This window comes from Poecilia reticulata, chromosome 20 (assembly GCF_904066995.2).
Source record: "Poecilia reticulata chromosome 20, P_reticulata-male-v2, whole genome shotgun sequence".
Taxonomy (NCBI): domain Eukaryota; kingdom Metazoa; phylum Chordata; class Actinopteri; order Cyprinodontiformes; family Poeciliidae; genus Poecilia; species Poecilia reticulata.
The window spans coordinates 12,564,100-12,581,791 of NC_088849.1; the positions used below are offsets into that span (position 1 = coordinate 12,564,100).

General features: G+C 40.1%; 1 protein-coding gene across 2 annotated transcripts; it reads right to left on the minus strand.

Moving 5' to 3' along the window:
• Positions 1-1,512: 1,512 nt before the first annotated feature.
• Positions 1,513-16,927, minus strand: ppp1r16a (protein phosphatase 1, regulatory subunit 16A). Of its 2 annotated transcripts, none has more exons than XM_008438584.3 (11): positions 16,744-16,927; positions 8,847-9,841; positions 7,943-8,013; positions 7,103-7,248; positions 6,744-6,847; positions 6,534-6,658; positions 6,008-6,133; positions 5,854-5,929; positions 5,638-5,767; positions 5,389-5,551; positions 1,513-4,602 (listed from the first exon to the last, which is right to left on the minus strand). In XM_008438584.3, the coding sequence occupies exons 2-11, from the start codon at positions 9,091-9,093 to the stop codon at positions 4,081-4,083; spliced, it is 1,710 nt and encodes a 569-aa protein (XP_008436806.2). In that variant the 5' UTR covers positions 9,094-9,841; positions 16,744-16,927; the 3' UTR covers positions 1,513-4,080. The 2 variants fall into 2 exon arrangements, with proteins under 2 accessions (XP_008436806.2, XP_008436807.2); XM_008438585.3 differs by lacking the exon at positions 16,744-16,927 and adding an exon at positions 13,130-13,271.
• Between the last annotated feature and the right edge of the window lie 765 nt (positions 16,928-17,692).

The window sequence follows — 17,692 nt, forward strand, 5'->3', positions numbered from 1 at the left end:
CACGCAGCATGCATTCTGGTAGCATCAAATACCAACATAATAGGTTATGGTCAAGGTCAGCTGTAAGGAAAGTAAAAACTGAGCAGCGCTAAGGAGCTCAGAAGCCAAAACTGAACATAAACCGGCTTCCATTATGACACAAAACCATGCAGGACAGCTGTAAGCCATGTCAGAGTGCTACGATCTGAGCGTTTATGATTCTGGTGCAAAATATTTCAAGTTGAGGCTAAAATAAAAGCTGTTTTGTTTACACTGAATGCTTTCAAAGTCCTATTTTCTTCATGTGTATCTATGGCTGCACTGGCAGGCACTTCAAAACAGACTGAAGTGACATCTGAGCTGTACTCAGTGTGATGAAAGAGTAAAATGAAAAGAGGAGGAGGAGGGCCGAGGGGGCTTATGAGAAAATTAACTGAAACGAGGTGTTTAAATACACTTTATCGGAAGACACAACCTGTTTTTGTGCAGAAACACAACTTATACTTTTCCTGTTTGCAGGAGTCTCCATCAGACTCGCCAGCAGCAATTAGCAAACACCTGGTGGAGCTGCACATGTGCCGAGTTTGTTATACAAACTACTTCTCAGTGCAATCCTGGTAAAAAAATAAAAAAAAAAGAAAGAAAAAAACAGTGTTAAATGATTAATAGTGACGTTGTGATGACTTCCTGAAGGTGTAGATTCAGAAAAAGTCAGATATGTTAAAGAGACAGAGGCCCAATTCACATTTGACATGTACCGTAGCTTTCTTATGACAACTGAAAGTAACATTACATTACTTGACTGTGCTATGAAATTGCAGTATGTGTCTGGAAAACGGACAATACTGACCCCTGAAGGAATATTGCTTGAAAGAAAATCTAAAAAAATTCACCAAAAATCCAATGTATCCTAGGAACTCCATATCGAGTTCATCCTTGGGTGCCAGCCTGGCTTAAAATACTATGTACTCAGCAAGGAAGAAGCTGTTTGTCCAAAATAACATAAAAACAGATTCATTGGTAAGCAAAGACAAAAACTAAAACTAAAAAAAAAAAAAAAGAAAGAAGAAAAAAGAAGGAAGTCTTGTGGTGATTGGTTTGATGCAACTAGACATTGTGACCATATGTAGGGAAAAAACATAAGCTTGCAAGTCGGAGAATACCATCTCCACTGTGAAGCATGGGCGCGGTAGCATCATGTGTGGTTGTTTTGCTGCAAGAGGAACTGGTGTGCATCACAAAATAGAAGTTGAGGAAAAAAATCAAAATATTTAAATATTGACATTACGAGACATTAAATAGATTATTATTCCAAATGGTCATTAACTCTAAGAAAACCATCAGATAAGATACAAAATGGGTTAAGGACGACAAAGTCAATGATTTCAAGTGGTCATCATGATATTGGGCAAATAGAAAAGTGTGGGCAAAGAAAGTTGAGTTTGTCAGAGGAATGGAACAAAATGACAACAATCTGCTGTATTTAGAGAAGAAACAAATGGCCTGATAATTATAAAAAATGAGAACAAGAAGGAATTTTTGTACATTGTATTTAGTCCCTGGGATGAAGTAAATATAATCTTAGTAATCTGTAGGAACGCTATCCAGATGTGCTAAGTGCTTATGCAATATTGAAATACAAAATTAATTTGTGAAAACGATGCATTTAAGTCTTTTTTTTTTTCAATCAATAAAAATAAAACAGTGATGTTTTACAGTAAACACAATACATTAAAACGTACATCAAGTCCATCATATTTAATCTCAAATCTCACCGATGTCATTTGTGGGTCATTGTGCACCAATTGCAAACCAGCCACCAAATGAAGGCACAAAACTCTGATTATCAATGTGACAATTAAGTAACTCTTTGATCATTGTGTGAATGCAAAAATATTTTTCTTTCAGTTTTTCCTTCATGTCATCATCTTTAAAAGATGTTTTCCCCCCCACCCTCTCCAAAGTAAGACAAATAAATAATGTGATTAAATTCTGAGAGTAGAAAAACAAATACTGATAGAAGAACGGAGAACAGGTTTTGACAAATGTAAATTGTACATTGACTTGAAGAGAAATAATTTCATATCAAAGGAAAATAAATGTACAAATTGCACCATTACAATAGTGAAATGTAAATTTTTTGAATGCTAAAGAACAAACGTTTTTCTAAATTCAGAATACACTGTAAATCATTCAGAAATCCAATAATAATAATAAAAAAAATAAAATCTTTAATGTACCCACATACTTTGTACCAGTCATTAAAGAAAACCTCTTTCTGTATCAAGAGAAATTAGTTAATGAAGTAGACAACTTCATGTTTATGCCCACTCAGATTTCTAGGCAAACTGGATACTGGAGTTCTCCTGAGTTCAAAACTTTACATTCAGCAGAAACGAATGACTCCAAGCAGGGGGGGGGGCGGGGCAAAGCTGGAGTGTGTAGGCTTAACGAAGAAGAAGAAACATGGGTGAAATAGACAAACTGCACATCAAACCATTATTGGCACGGGGCAGCCCAGTCTCACCAGAAAACGTGCAATGGGAACGTTCCTCTGCATTTCGAATGTTTTAGAATAAAAAAATATGAGAGAGAAATGTGTCACTAGGCCATGCTGTAGAATAGTGAGACATTAGGCATGTTAGGCATTAAACACATTTTAATGTTTAACATTGCAAACATGCCTAGAAGTAGAATATATGCGAGTATCTAAAATGAAAATGTAAACCAAATCATGACTTTAAAGATGTACTTTAATTCTCCTTTCCCAATTATTTGTGAATGAGGGTAAAATATTTAAGCACAAAAAAAAAATGGGAAAAAAAGAAAAAGAAAAATATGGGGAAAGCACCCACCAGTGAGTTTTTACATCTCATATTACAGTAGTTTTGGCCAAATCAAGAATATCAACTCCCTACAAAGTTGATACTGTCACCAAAGTCATGTCCTGCACCCTGCAACCTGTTCACATTTTGTCACATTAAAACCACAAACAAATGCATTTTGATAGGATTTTATGTGATTTACACCATAAACGGAATAAAAAAAAAAAAGAATGTCTTTAATGTGTGTACAAATAAAATAAAAAGTGTGGTGTGATTTTGCGCTCAGCTCTTTTTAATCTAATCTCCTTACACAAAATTCAGTGCAGTCAAGTGCTTTCAGTCACTTATTGAGTAATGAGACTTAATAAGAGAATATCGGATAAGAAACGGCATCATGAACATGAAGTTGGGAGAATCTGTTGACAAGGCAGTTCTCAACTAATCTTCCCTTTTATGAAAGACTGGTAAGAAAAAACTGTTATTGGAAGGAGGACCAAAATGCAACCTTTTGTTCTATGTATTTAGAAAAACGAACATGAGACATAGCATAATGCTTTGGGAATAGTTTTTGTCAGCAGGGATAGAAAAGCTGGTCAGATTGATGGGGAGATGAATGAGCCTAAACACAGAAAAATGTAGAGAAAAAAACAACTATCAATGCCATGAAATCAGAATCTGGGGTCGAAATTCAACCAAAGCAACAAAGCAGTGACTCTGAAAAAGCATCTTCATGCGTCAGAATAACTGAACTCGAGCTAAGAAGACAAATCTCTAGATGTGCAAAGCTGGTAGAGATAAAAGCTGCAACAACTGCAAAAGCAGGTCCTACAAAGTGTACAAATACGAGCCAAAGGTCAGATCTGCATTTGTATATAATAAAGGGAAAAAAATGAAACATTGGCAACCATTTATGCTTTTCTATCCACTACATAGTTAGGCCAACACAACACAAGGTAGTGCACATCAGATGAAATCCCCATAAAATACAGTAAAGTTTGTGGTTTGATAAAAGGTGAAAAAAATGTAGTAACTGATTTTGCAAGGCACTATAATTCCTTAGTGAGTCAGAAGCTTTATCTCTGCAGTTTATTATTTTTTAGAGAATCTAAGTATTGAATTTCTAAACCAACGTAGTCATTACACGTTCTGTTGTGAGATCAGATTGCATGAGGCCTAAACTGACGGTCTTCAGTGATGCATTGCAATAAAAAGTCTGTTTTTAAGGGTGTTTTGTCACTTTGGAGTGCTTCTGCCCCCTGCAGGCAGCAGAGAGCGTCTACATGAGGCCACAGCATGGCTCCTTGTTGTTGGTCTGCTCCTCCTCGGGGGCCCGCAGTTTCAACAAGGGAGGATCTCCGCTGGCCGGGGTGAAGAACACCTGACTGGGAGACGACGACGGCTGCTCTGGAGTTGGGATCGTTTGGATTTCTGGCTGGGCCTGAGCGGTCGTCGCGGTGACAGGAGGCTCCTCTACCTCGGCGGTGGAGGGCAGCGGGGGAGGAGGCGCAGGATACTTATTGAGCTTGGCAGCGGCGCGCTGGCGCTTCAGGTCGGCCAGGGTGTGGTGCGATTTCTCCCGAGTCATGTTGTCGGCGCCCTCGCCCTCCGCTTGCCCGGACGCCGGACTGAGCTCGTAGGTGCCGCTGCGATCCATACGGCCGCCGCCGCTCCACAGCTCGCCAGGCACAGAGGAAGCCAGAGACACGGACGTCTCCCCGTTCCCCACGCTGGATGATGCGATCTTTCTGTCGGCAACCTCCAGTTCCTCCACGCGTGTCGTTGCTGCTCCGGTAGCAACCTGAGAAAACAAGGGAAACTTTTAGTAAACTTAAAAATAAAAAAAAACAACTAGTTCATCAAGTCAAACAGGGCTTAATTGGAATCTTTGTGACGGATCTATTATTGGAACGATCATTGACTAATTTAGTAATCAATCAATAGTTATCTGGAGTTTACAGAATCAGAGTATTCCAGGGCTAGATACTCGTCTTTGCAGCTTGTTCAAAGAACATCTTAGATGTATGAAATCTATATAAATTTTGCATTTAAGATAAAAAACAAAAACCTTTATAAATAAGCTCTACGCAGAGCTCCTTACATGACATAGCTTTAGCTTCACTCTGTTCAAATAATGTAAAAAAAAATCTCTTATCAAGCACCGTTTGATACCCAACTACTAACTAATTAACCCAAATAATAATCACCAGATCACCTCTGCAACGTGTTGATGTTAAGTCGAGCAGAAAGGGTTGAGTTTTTCACATTGTTGGGAGTATTTCTTAGCTGCAGATGCACATTTTCCTCCAGATTATAAAGCGTTCACTAAAGGAATGCCGTTATGTTATTGTACTTCAGCCAGTAGAATATTTATTTTATTATTTAACAGAAGTTATTTTTACTTTTAGATGGGTTTCTAATGCATAAATAAGATGGAGTAGTTAAATGAAAAATCTGTAGAATGTACCAATTCTTAAATTTGATTCATCGTCAGAATAATCGACGGATCAATCGATTACTAAAGTAACTGTTAGTTGCCGCCCTAAAGTCAGACTCTGGATGAGATAAAGGAAACGTTTTCAGTCACCATGTGAGCATGCTGAAGCAGCTCGATGTCAGTCTGTCTGTCCTCGTCGTAGTCCTGTGGTTCAGGCGTGGTCGCCGGCTCCTGCCACACGATGGCCTCCCGGTGGTGCTCCCGGCGGTACAGACTGGAGCGTTCATTCACGCTGACCCGACGCACAACCTTCCTGTGTGGGCAAATGTTACGGGAATCAGGTAAAACACCTGATAATAATAAATCCCTGCTCTAGTGTCCCCGAGTTCCCTCGTTTACCCTCTGCTCCCAGTGCTGGACACTCGTCTTTGCAGCGTGCCCTTCTGCTTGTCCTGACTTTTCATGATGGCGTCGTGTTTGTTCTTCAAGTCCATCAGTTTGGCTCTGACCTCCTCATCAATACACACATCTGCAGACGGAGCAACGGGTCACATCTGGCATCGAGTTATTCCAGAGAAACATAACAAAATGCCCACACAGAGCCTCTGATCTCACCGAGCGGCGTCTCATCCAAAACTGACTTGGAGTTCAGATTGGCTCCGTGAGCCACCAGCAGCTCCACCACTTGGATCTGGAAACGAGTGAAAACAAATGACACCCCGTAACACAGGTCAAAACACAGTTACTCAAGGTGGACGGCAGAGCAAACCTGTCCCCAGCAGGCGGCGGCGTGAAGCGGCGTCCATCCGTCAGAGTCTTTCAGTTCCAGCTGAGCCCTTTGGTCGACTAGCAGCTCTGCTACAGACATGTAACCATTGGCAGACGCTATGTGGAGCTGAAATGGAAAGAAATTAACAATATTAAAAAAAAAAAGCTGCTGCAGTGCTGCTTATTTCACTGAAACAGTCTAAACCCTATTTTACTCTTGTTACACGGCTTCTGACTAATTTACTTTACAAAAAGGTTCAAACATCGAGTATAATTTTTCCTTTTCAGAATAGCACTTTGTGTGATTAACCTAATCATTAATTTAATGTTTTCCTGTAAATGACCGAGTTATGCATTCTGTATGACTGATGCTTTTCGCATCCCTTTGTTTTGCCTTCTGTTGTCTAATCCCACTGATTCTCTGCAGGTTCAGGGAGCATGTATAGTGAGCGCTTTCCTAGACTACACACCCTGGCGGACTATCACTTGTGTACCATGTGTTACAATTATTTTCATCTGCCTCTCACCAGCGTCGCTCCATTGTTGTCTTGTGCATTTAAATCTGCTCCGGTGTTAATCAAAGCCTCGACGTCAGCAAGCATGGTCAGCTCTTTCGCTCCTCTGCATTCGTCTATCCGCTTCTGAGTTATCCCTGAAAAATTTCCCCAAAATGTTATGATTAACAGTTAACGTTTTCTCCCCCCCCATGCATTGCAAACGATTTGACAATTACTGACCCTGCTCAGCCATAACCATCTCTAGCAGCTCCAGTGTGGCCTCATCCTCACAGAGGTCATAGGCCATGTTGCCGTCTGCATTGACGGCCAGCAGGTTGGCTCCACTACAAGGAAATAGACATGCAAATTTTTCAGGGTAAGAGTGGCACACCCTCGTGCACAAAGCGATGTTTTCAAAGTCAAACTGCAGCCATATTTGCATTGGTTTTGAATACTGCATATCTCAATTGGTTTATACTCTGAAAATGAAAAATAAATAAATACAGAAGAGAAGGAGAGAGGAGTAAAAGGCTAGAAGAAATTAGAAAAAAAAAAAACCTTGAGGATATTTTTCAGAACAGAAGGGAAAAGTGACGCACGCCTGAATGAGAAGCTGCACTAGTCCAGTGTGTCCACAGGTGGCAGCAGCGTGCAGCGGCGTCCACAGCTCACTGTCGCAGGCGTTCACAGAGGCACCAGCGTCTAGCAGGCACTGAACTATCTCCACAAAGTCGTCGATGCAGCACTGAGAAGTAGAAGAAGAAGAAAAGCACTGGGATAAAAAGCAAACAAGAAAATGCATACATGGATAAATCATTGCTAGATTTTGAATTAAGACTAAGTTTACTTCAGAGGAACGATTTTGCATGAATGGCTCAGTCTTCTGCTGTGCAAATACAAAGTTTTTCCTAAAACTCAACTGTGACTGATTTTATAAAGAGTTCTCTGTACTGACAAACGTTCCTTTCATGAGTGAGAAGAGGGAGAAATTTACATCAACTTATAGGGAGAATAAATTACAAATGGTTTAAATCGTTAAACACACAGGCCATTGGAGTTAAAATCACAGAAATCCCTCAACTTTCTCCAAATCTGGCCAGAAATTTTAGTCTGCTAAAATTTGAACAAAAGCGAAGTTGAATAATCTGTCATTATATAAACTAAGTTATCTTGGCATATTCAGACATAATAAAGACTTAAAAAAAGACATGATGGGTGCAAACATCACAGACAGACACAACACTGGAAAGTCACAAACATTTTGAAAACATGCAATTTCTGCACCTTTATGGTTACCCTAAAGCAAAGTAGGTCTGTGTGCATATTTAGTGGTTTGAGGGAAAATAATCAACTGAACGTAAACATGATTTTAAAGAGTTTAAGTTTTGACAATTCCAAATACTACAATCAGCAAACTCCTGAACCAGCTGCTTCTGTACCTGATGTAGGGCTGTCAGTCCGTCCTCATTGACCAGATCTGGGCTGACACCGCTGTTGAGCAGCTCTCTCACTAGAAAAAACAAAAGCACACATAAAAACAAACGCACGCACGCATACACACACACACACACACACACAAGATCCCACTGGAAGAAAGCCTGTATTTAATCAGGGTGGATTTATTTAAGGCATGTCTGTAGGTCCTAAACAGAAACAAATTTGTTTCTGGAAAGAGATCAATGCCTTATTCCAAGCAGCCAACAATAAACCTCTTGAAAACAAAATTTGGAGCTTATCGCAAAAGAATCTATAATTTCTCGGGGAAATGATCCTGATTTGTCGTGAGGTAGAATCCCTCACATAACCAATAGGGATTGTATGTGACAGACCAAAACAAACTAATGCATAACTGTGAAAAAGGGACAAAAAGCACACATAGTTTTCAATCTTTTACACAAACACAAAACTGGTAAGAGTGGACTGCATATGTTATTTTGGTTCCCGTGACTAAATACCATAGAGAACCATCCTTAGCATTTCTATCTACTTTGTACTTTCAGAGTAAATGTTTAAACATTCTTTGCAGAATAGCTGAAGTGCAGCCAGGATTGATTTGAGTGCATTTGTAAACATCAATTTTCAAGTCCCAAGAAGATTTTTTTCAATCAATTTAGGTCTGGACTATGATTAGGAGACACTTGGAGATACTTTGATTTAAAGATTTAGTATTCCACCCAAGATGCTTATTTGCATGTTTTCCAAGAATAATTTTTAAGCCATAGCATTACATAAAATCCTTGTTAAATACATTGACGTGTGTTATTGTAATATCAGAAAACGTGAAAGCCTTTGAAGGATATGCAGAGTTTCGCAAGGCAGTGTGTGTGTGTGTTTACTTCTCACCCTCCTCCACGTCATTGCGGGCCGCTGCTTCCAGCAGCGTGACAGAGTTGGGGAACTTGACTTTAGTAGTGCGTTTCTTCTTCTTGTCCGCTTTGGCCCTGGATCCTCGGGACGCATCCTTTTCCATCTGCGCCCACGCCTTCAGCTGCTGGGCGCGGCGTTTCTGGGCGTGCTTCAGGCGCTCCGTGGCACTCAGACGCCCGACCGTGGCCATCTCGGCCAGCAGTTCGCCGTGGTCTGCTGCCATGGCGACCGGGGTTCTGGCCTTCTCGTGCCTGTATTCGGCTCGTTCTCCAAGATTAGATTCTTTTAGTGATTTAGCTTTCAAAATGTTATATTAGTCTTCTCTAGGGTCAAAGAACTACATCACAGTGTTTAGCAGAACATAAAATAGGGGTTAGATTTTTAGCACATAAATAAATAAATTACAAAAAAAGGAAAATGATGAAAAATAAATTAAGTCAAGTTGCTTTTTCTCTAAATATCTCCATGATTACAATTGGGGTTCTAACGACGGTTTATATAAAAACTTTTATTGGACCAAAATGAAATGCAGTTGACTTATTACCAAAAGGAAAAAGTGCTAGCTTCTGCAAACTTTCAGTCCTTTCCATTTCAGCTGTAGATGATCTTGCAATAATACATTGAAGGAGAGAAAAAGAGGAGAAAGATGGAACACACACTCTCAGCTTTGTGTACTCGCTCTAATCCCCAAAGTGTTTAATTTGGGGCCGATAATGTCCAAGAACTGGATTCAACAGGGGGCGGTGATTTCAGAATCCACTGGTGATGAACAAACATGTGCATTATGCAGACAGAACTCGGACGCTCAATGACAACAGATGCAGGATTCAGACCTCCAGTACCAGATTATTTCATGAATCCAATTGAGGTGCTCAGTAAACACTGCATGGCTTTTTCTTGTTGATGAACATTCTTCAGGTGAAGTGTTGACAGTACGAAGGCTGTAGTTAGCTGCTCCTCTGTGATAAAGTCTGTGGGCAGGGAGAAAAAAAAAAGTGAGTGCTACGTTACAGCAGAATGCAGGAGTTCTCCACTTCTAACATTGTTATCTTTAACCCCTGAGTTCCCTTCTCTCCCTCGTCTCTCCTAAAGAAACTTGAGATGGTGGGATGCTTTTCATTAATGATTGACGCCAGCTGTAGCTTGCTTGCGATGGCTGTCCCATACAGGAACAAGATCAAGACACAAGAAGTGGTTAAAATCTGCATAGCGACACTCCGTTTCAGGGCAAGTTCAAACTCTAGCAACGCCGGACATTAATACTGTATCTTCCCCGTTGCCTTTCGTTAACTTCCAGCAGAGATACACGACTCACGCTTGGCTCTTTCCAGGCTACTCATATATTATTCAGGCTTTGGCCTGTACACACTGAGAGGAAGGTCAACTAGAGTAACTCACTAAGATAGAGAGAGTGAACGGTAAGACACTAGTGAGAGGACCCAGAGCTACTGCAGCAAGCAAGCAACGCCTGAAACGTGAGTTAAATAGTGTGCTTAAGCCACACTAGCTCAATAAATCAGTCGAATAGCAGACAAATAGGTGTGCTGATAATGATAAGATATATCAGTTACAAACTTCCTCTCAAATGTTCGTCGTTTATCGAGGTTTATCGTTCCTGCAATGTTTTTCCCGAATGTTATAATTCATAAAGTTTGGAGTGATTTACAGCTAAAAGCCCCAATGATATTTTCAGTGTATAGAGATTTACCTACATGCTGTCTCCTTTACCGTTTTGGTTGGCCTTGTGAATAGTCTATTTTAAAATATTGACAAGAGTCAAAAATCACTCTGCAACGATTTCCTTATGTTGTGGTAAAGGTCAAAACACTCGAATCAGCCACTTCAGCAAAGCACAAATAAGAAGGAACAGGCTACCGGTTACAAATGAAACAAGCAGAGAGGAAACAGTTGTGCTCATAAATTTAAATACCTTGGCTGAATTTGAGATTTTGTCCATTATTCAGAGAACATGCAGCAAACCCAAGAATATACAAGAAATTGAGTCTTCTTTGGCACAAATTTTGCGATCAAGAGTGTTTCCTCCAACGCTGATTCAAGTTAAGTGAATGTGTAGCTAAACGAAGCTCAAACCAAGCAAATGTCCACAAAAAGGTTTAAAACTGATCAGTGATTAAAAGTCCATCAAAATGTCCTTCTTTCTAAATCCATTTTCTTTTGTTTGGAAATGTCAGGGATGTAAACAACACCACTGCAAGACTTTCTCTTGACAAAGCAAAGCACTGCTATAAAACTGTTGTTTCACGGCAACCTGCGGTCAAAAGAACCGTTGGGTTGGTGACCACAGCAGGAAGAAGCTCTGTGGGGACGATTTGAGACAACAGACTGGATTCACTCTACTTGCCAGATGGCTATTTGAAGTTCTGTGTGAACAATATCATCCACACCAGAACAATGATGTGCTTCACCCAGATGTTTTCACAAATAAACACATCTTCTTCTACCTAACTTGGCATTCTGAATTGCAACATGTTATACCGCTGTTAAAATATCTCAACTTTCTTCTTTAAAAAATGATTATTAATAATTCGTAAGTATATTCGCTGTTTGATTACCCTTTTTTTTTGACTAACTTCTTTAAGAAACACTTCAATAAAACTATGTTAAATGACAAGATCTAACTTGGTAAAGGATAAAAACTGATGAAATAATAGATATTTGTTTATAATTTGTTCAAGCACAATGAAAAGAAGACCTGCACCACACAGGGACTTGTCCTGGTGAGTTTATAATCCAGTATCTTCTTAGCATTTAAAGGGCAAGGAGCAAGGCTCCAAATGCAACACAGCTCCATCTGCGTGAGCTGGTCTCGGTCAACATCTCTAAATCACTGTTAACCAAACAGTCTCTAGAGTGACAACAATCTCATTAACAACTTAAACGTCTTCTGGGCAAAAGGGAATTGTCTCTTTAAAATCTCCTAACCGTTTGCTCGGAAGCTTAGCTGTTGCCGTTATGTCTTATCCAATGAGCGCCTCTATTAACCTCTAATGGAATTGTCCACCATTTGCTGAAAGAATGGAAAACTAAAATGTTTTGAACACAAACACTAACTTTGGCACACAAACTAACTAAACAGTATCAGTCTCCTACAATCCTTTCCATTATCGCAAACACGCAGTCAGGGCACAAGAGGACGATGTTTGCAGATTAGCGACCTTGGCAGAGTGAGGTGGGCAAGTCAGATCTCAGCCAAAGCCAATCAGTGCAGGGTATCAGAGGGATGAAGCTCAGCCACAACATTGCAATTTTTACTGTTGAGCTGACTGAGAAATAAATCTTATCCCAAAAAGAGCAAACATTCAGGGTTTAATTTACAGATCCTACTGATATTGCAGATTAATGCGAACAGCGTAGAAACTTAGCAGAGCCATCTGCAAATTAAAGCACAACCTTTCCTAAACTGAGGAAAACCTTTTCCCCACACCCACATAGGTTTTTGTTGAGCCTTTCACTCAACAGCACCATCTACCCTGAAGAAAGTTTTTGTCAGAACACCCTGGTAAGTACACCAGAATACATGGATTTTTTAGTTTCTGATTGACCAGGAGATAGCCATCCAAAAATATTCATATCCTAAGCTCAGTTTGACTGATGTAACAAATTTGGAAGGATAACTTCAAAGGGTTTTTACTGATCTACTACCCTGCTCAGCCCCAGACCAACACAGAAGCTGGACAGAAATCAAAGGTTTTGTTCCGATGTGTAAACATTAGCATGACAGAGCAGCACTGTTTAAAATCAAGTTTCAGTAACAAGCTTTATTCCGGTTATCATTTATGCGTTTGCCTGCCAAAAGAAAGAAAGAAAGATAACGCAGTTAATAAAACAAAGAAAAGGGGAAGAAAAACCCTGATTCTCCGTGACTCATGGATTTAGGGATATTTGGGTTCTTTCATAACACTTGTTGTGGAATTTGTTGTTGGTAAGACTGTAGGAACCTTGTGAGTTTCTGAGTCAGGCCAAGACCAGTCAGAAGGAAAATATAAGGCTCAGTCATAACAAAAACTCCCAAGAACCTCATACATGCAGAAAAAAAAAGTGTATTTAATGTGTATGAAAACGTTCTACAGCATCACTCTGACATTTACAGTCTTCCGACCTTTTTTTAATTAGATGACCTAACAGGAAGGGGCTCTCGGAGAAGACAAACTTTCTCCAAACAGCTACGATGAATAGAGTAGCATAAACACACACACACATGCAAAAGCTCTTACATCCTTCTGCTAGGTGGTACCTACCTCAGTGCAACAACTTGATCACTTTTCCAAGAACACTGGCTGAAAATACAGCCGACACCTTTGCTCAAACTTAAAGCCGACTACCCAGAGCGCCAAGAGCTTCATCCGTGGTTTATCGCCACGAAACGAGTCCAAACTGGGCTGTGTGCTGCCAACAACCTAGTGAAGTGATTTGATGAAGCGCACAGACTGACGCGAACAATGCTGAGTCAATACGGCTTGATGGTTCGGGAACGATCCAGCATAAAACCCAAAACAAAGCCAAGTGGCCAGAACGGCCTGCCAAACACACAGAAAGGCTGTTTTGTCACTTACTATGCAGCACAGACATCAATTACGGAAGAAGTGGAGCTTGAAACAGCTTGCTGAGTAAATAAATAACAACGGGTGTCTCTATTTGCATTAATTTTAAATCAAAATTGATGAGACAAAACATATGGCGGTTTTTTTGTGGTTGCAAAAAAAAATCTGTGCATGACTTGATTATAATTTTGCTGCCAGGCCTGAGGCACAGAAAGAGCGAGTGAGGAGGATCTACAGTAAGCTCTGTCATGTGTAAAGATTTGGGTTGCACCATATAATCACCCAGAAATCTCAGTAAATCTGCCAAGTAGCCAATGGCAGGGTAAGAGAGAGGGAGAGAGGCCTTGAATGAAAAGGAAAATAGTCTGACTACATGTGGACAAAAGAATCTGGAAACTTTACTTCTAAAATGAGATAGAAGGGAGTATCTGGCTTTTACGTACCCAACAGAGAGTAATGGATACAAAGAGGAATTTGAGCACATGCTTTCTTGAGCCATCTGGACTTTTATCATCACAAACATAAACCATATCAAAATTGCTAAGAAATCTCTCTCTAGAGAGACTTCACAGTCACAATTTCAGCTACAAACATGATTTCCTCAAAAATGACCCAGTATTTGCTCTTTCCCTCATAAGCTCACGCAGGGTTCAAGTCCACTAAACCTCGTGTGTTGATATTTAATCTGGCCATTTCATTATTTTCTTCCAGAGCTGTGCTCCCGTTGTCACATTGTGCATCGCAATCTTAGTCTGCATTATAAACCCTACAAATATTTGACTACATTTACCACAGAAATGCTACTTTGCCCATATGCTGCAATACTCATGAGCAACACCTCGGTTTAATGTGTACGAGTTAAATGTGGTTAATATGTCATTGACGCAGTGAGAGCCAAATACTAAAGAGGCGTGTTCACTTTGATATTATCAATGTTTTGCACGACGATTAGGGCTCTCACAAGAAGTCAATACATCCAGATTTTCCAAAACATAACCCGATACCCACAGATGTTATGTTTGTGCCTTGCAACAGTATTCATACGCCGTTAATGTTTTCACATTTTAATCACAAACTGTAATGTCTTCAGCTGGGATTTTATGTGAACAGCCAACACTAATTAGTGCACAATTGTGCAGGAACTAATTACTTGCAAATTAGCTCAAGACTGGAGATCCAGAGTCAGTTCAGAAGTACTTGATGCCTAAACCTAAATGCTGTAGTGAATATAATCCAAGTGTCTTCATGGATTTGTTGTGGGTGGTAGTGGCGTCTTGTGAGTATTATGACAACTCAAATGACCAGGCTGTTGAGATGATATTTCACAGTAGCATCTCCTGGATGACACCTTCGGTTGTTGGCAAGCACTGCTAATCCACCTCATTTGTTTTTGCAGCTCCTCTTCAAAACTCTTTGTGAAAGCCGGGCAGAGACTTTGGAGTCAGGGACATGATCTTTGCCTATTGTGATCGATGAAAGAGATGGTTTGAACATCCTCCTTGCAGAGGCAATGAAAGAAACACAAATCAAGCACACCAATCTCTGCTTCATCTGAAGCACAGAATCCCTCTGTGTGAACTGGAGTGGTGATCTGGAACCAGGAACCTGTTCTGGTGGCTGCTATGTGCTTAGATGTAGAAATGACATTACACTCAACCAAAACTGTGTTCCTGTTCCTTGTTTGAAACCAGAGGGGACTGATGACTAGGCTAACTACTGTTAACTTATACAAGGTAATCATGTTTTTACTTCATTATTTCATTTTTAAACACTGTAGCTACATGTTTACTAAGGAAGGCTGCATAGGACTGTATGGGAAAGATAACTAAGCTACATCTGTTTGTCCAGTCATTTGTTCCACTGCAGCTCTACGTTTCTGTCCTTGTGTTTTATAGCCTCTAACCGAGGGGTCCTTAACTCAAGGCTTCGAAGTCCAGCGTCCTGGAACTTTTAGATGCGTCTCTGCTTTAACACACCTAAGTTAAACAATGAGGTCATTAGCAGGACTCTGAAGACCTTGACCGCCTGCGCAGGAGGCAATTCAGTCGTTTGAGTCAGGTGTGTTGGACCAGGGACGCATCTAAAGTTGTAGAGCATTGGCCATAAAGGACTGGAGTTTGACACCCCTGAACTAACTGGACTCTTTATAAGTATTAAGGTTGATTCATCTTCCCATCAAATGTTACCAGCTGCCTTGTCCCACAGCATAACTTCGCCGCCATCATGTTTCACTAAATGCGTAAAGGTTCTGAGGCTGTGACTAAATAGTGGGTGTGATGTGTCCAGTCATGTGCTGTGTTATTTTCCCACCATACTGAGCATTTTGTATGCAGCACTAAACTTTCATCTGAGGGTATCAGAGTAAAGGAGGGTTAATACGAATTAACATAGATTGTTTGTTTTGTGTTGTTTTTGTTTTAAAAGAAATATGTAAAATTTACTTCCCACTTAACACCAATTTCTGTTCCTCTCACATAAAATGCCAACAAAACACCCTGAAGTTTATGGTGACAAACTGTGAAAAGGAACAGATAGTATTAATGTTTTGCAAGACACTGGAAATGACAATGAATAAACAAATTTGAATAAACAAATAATTTTATTTCGACCAGTTTGAAGCTTAATAAATTCAAAAAATGTATGTTTGCATAGTAATTTTATAATTAATTATTTGATTACCAAGCCCGCACTCCTAATAATACAGAGGGAACATTTTAAAGGTGGAGCTATACTGAACTTTTATGTCACTATGTGAACTACAGTTCACAAATTTCCGGACGATTTTAATTTTAAGTGGTCGTAGAAATAAATTAAGCATGTTGGGGTTTTGTTTTTGACTTAATTCCACTTTAAACTGTAATTAGAAGCTCTAACAGAAGCAGCAGAGGCTTAACATAAACCTAAACTGTGTTGGAGCAGCAGCAGATTAGCTAACGCTTCTTAGCGGTCCACCTACATTGACTCAACAGGTACCTGTTGGTCTGACAGGTAGGAAGTACTTTAACTCACCCGCCTTCATTCACAGCAGAAGGGCTCCAACAGAGTCGACATTTTTCTTTTAATTATGCTATAAAAACTACTGAGAGGACCTGCTGACTGAGTTTCTTGAGTCGACTATGGAGAGAGGTCACGTCATGCTAGCGTTACCTTAGCTGGCTGCTGTTGAGCTGCTCCATAACCAGAAACAAACCGCTGCGGAGATTAAACATTATCTCGTGTTCTCGGCGACGACTTTATTTATTTGAAATGAAACCGAGCAGGGCGGCCACATCCACTTGAACTTTATAGAAAACGCAGAGGTGACATCTTACCTGTTGAAGTGGCTGACAGCAGCGGCTCCTGTTCAGCTCTGCGGCTATGAAAACCGAGTCAGCTGCTGTCCACCGCTCCAGCTCCTGCCTGCCAGCCCTCAGGGGAAATGCCTCACCATAACAACCTGACCCTGTACCCTCTCCTCCGACACGCAGCTTCCACTAGAGGGCGGCAGAGTCTTCGGGGGGGAAATGTTCAACTTTCATAGAGTTCAGTATGCATACAGTTCTATTCACCTCCAACATCCCCATTCACTTCAAACTTTATTGGCGGACATTTTGTCTGTTGTATGAAACATAAAACAACACACCATATTAACCATTATATTGTATTATTATTATTATTATTATTATTATTATTATTATTATTGATAAACCAATACAAATTAGTTAATAATTATTAAGTGGAATTATAATGACACGTGATATTCATTGCACTGACAGGGCCATTATAATGAGAAGTTCAAATAGTCTGTCATTATAATGACCTTCGAGGTCTTGCATGAACAGCTGTAGTTTTACTGAAATTAAATGACACAGGTGTACTCTTAATTGCATATTGGCATCTGAAGGAAATTTATTGTGCTGGATCTTTACAGATATCAAGAGAAAGAGGGGTGCACATAAATGCAAGCCACACTTTCCATACTTGCATTTGTAAAAACAAACATTGAAAACTCTGTATGGCTCTTCTTCCAATTCTCACTTATGCACTACATTGTGATCAGTATTTAAATATCTTGAAGTTTGTGTTTACCAAAGGATCAAGGGTGAAAAAGTTCAGTTATTTTGTCGTGCGACTATATGACATTGAGTATGTATTTCTTTTCTTCCCACATTGTGCAAGAAAGAAATTCTGAGCAGAATTTGACATTTCTGTGGAATCTCTTTCATGTTAGTCTCAAAGTTCCAGGAATGTACACTCAACAAACCTTTTGTAAACAGGTGG

Excerpts from the sequence above, each read along its gene's own strand:
- ppp1r16a (XM_008438584.3), bottom strand. The coding sequence starts at position 9,093 with ATGGCAGCAGACCACGGCGAACTGCTGGCCGAGATGGCCACGGTCGGG. Across the intron at positions 5,552-5,637 it reads TCCAGCACTGGGAGCAGAGG|GAAGGTTGTGCGTCGGGTCA; the intron begins GTAAACGAGGGA and ends TTGCCCACACAG. Across the intron at positions 4,603-5,388 it reads TGCTTCAGCATGCTCACATG|GTTGCTACCGGAGCAGCAAC; the intron begins GTGACTGAAAAC and ends TTGTTTTCTCAG.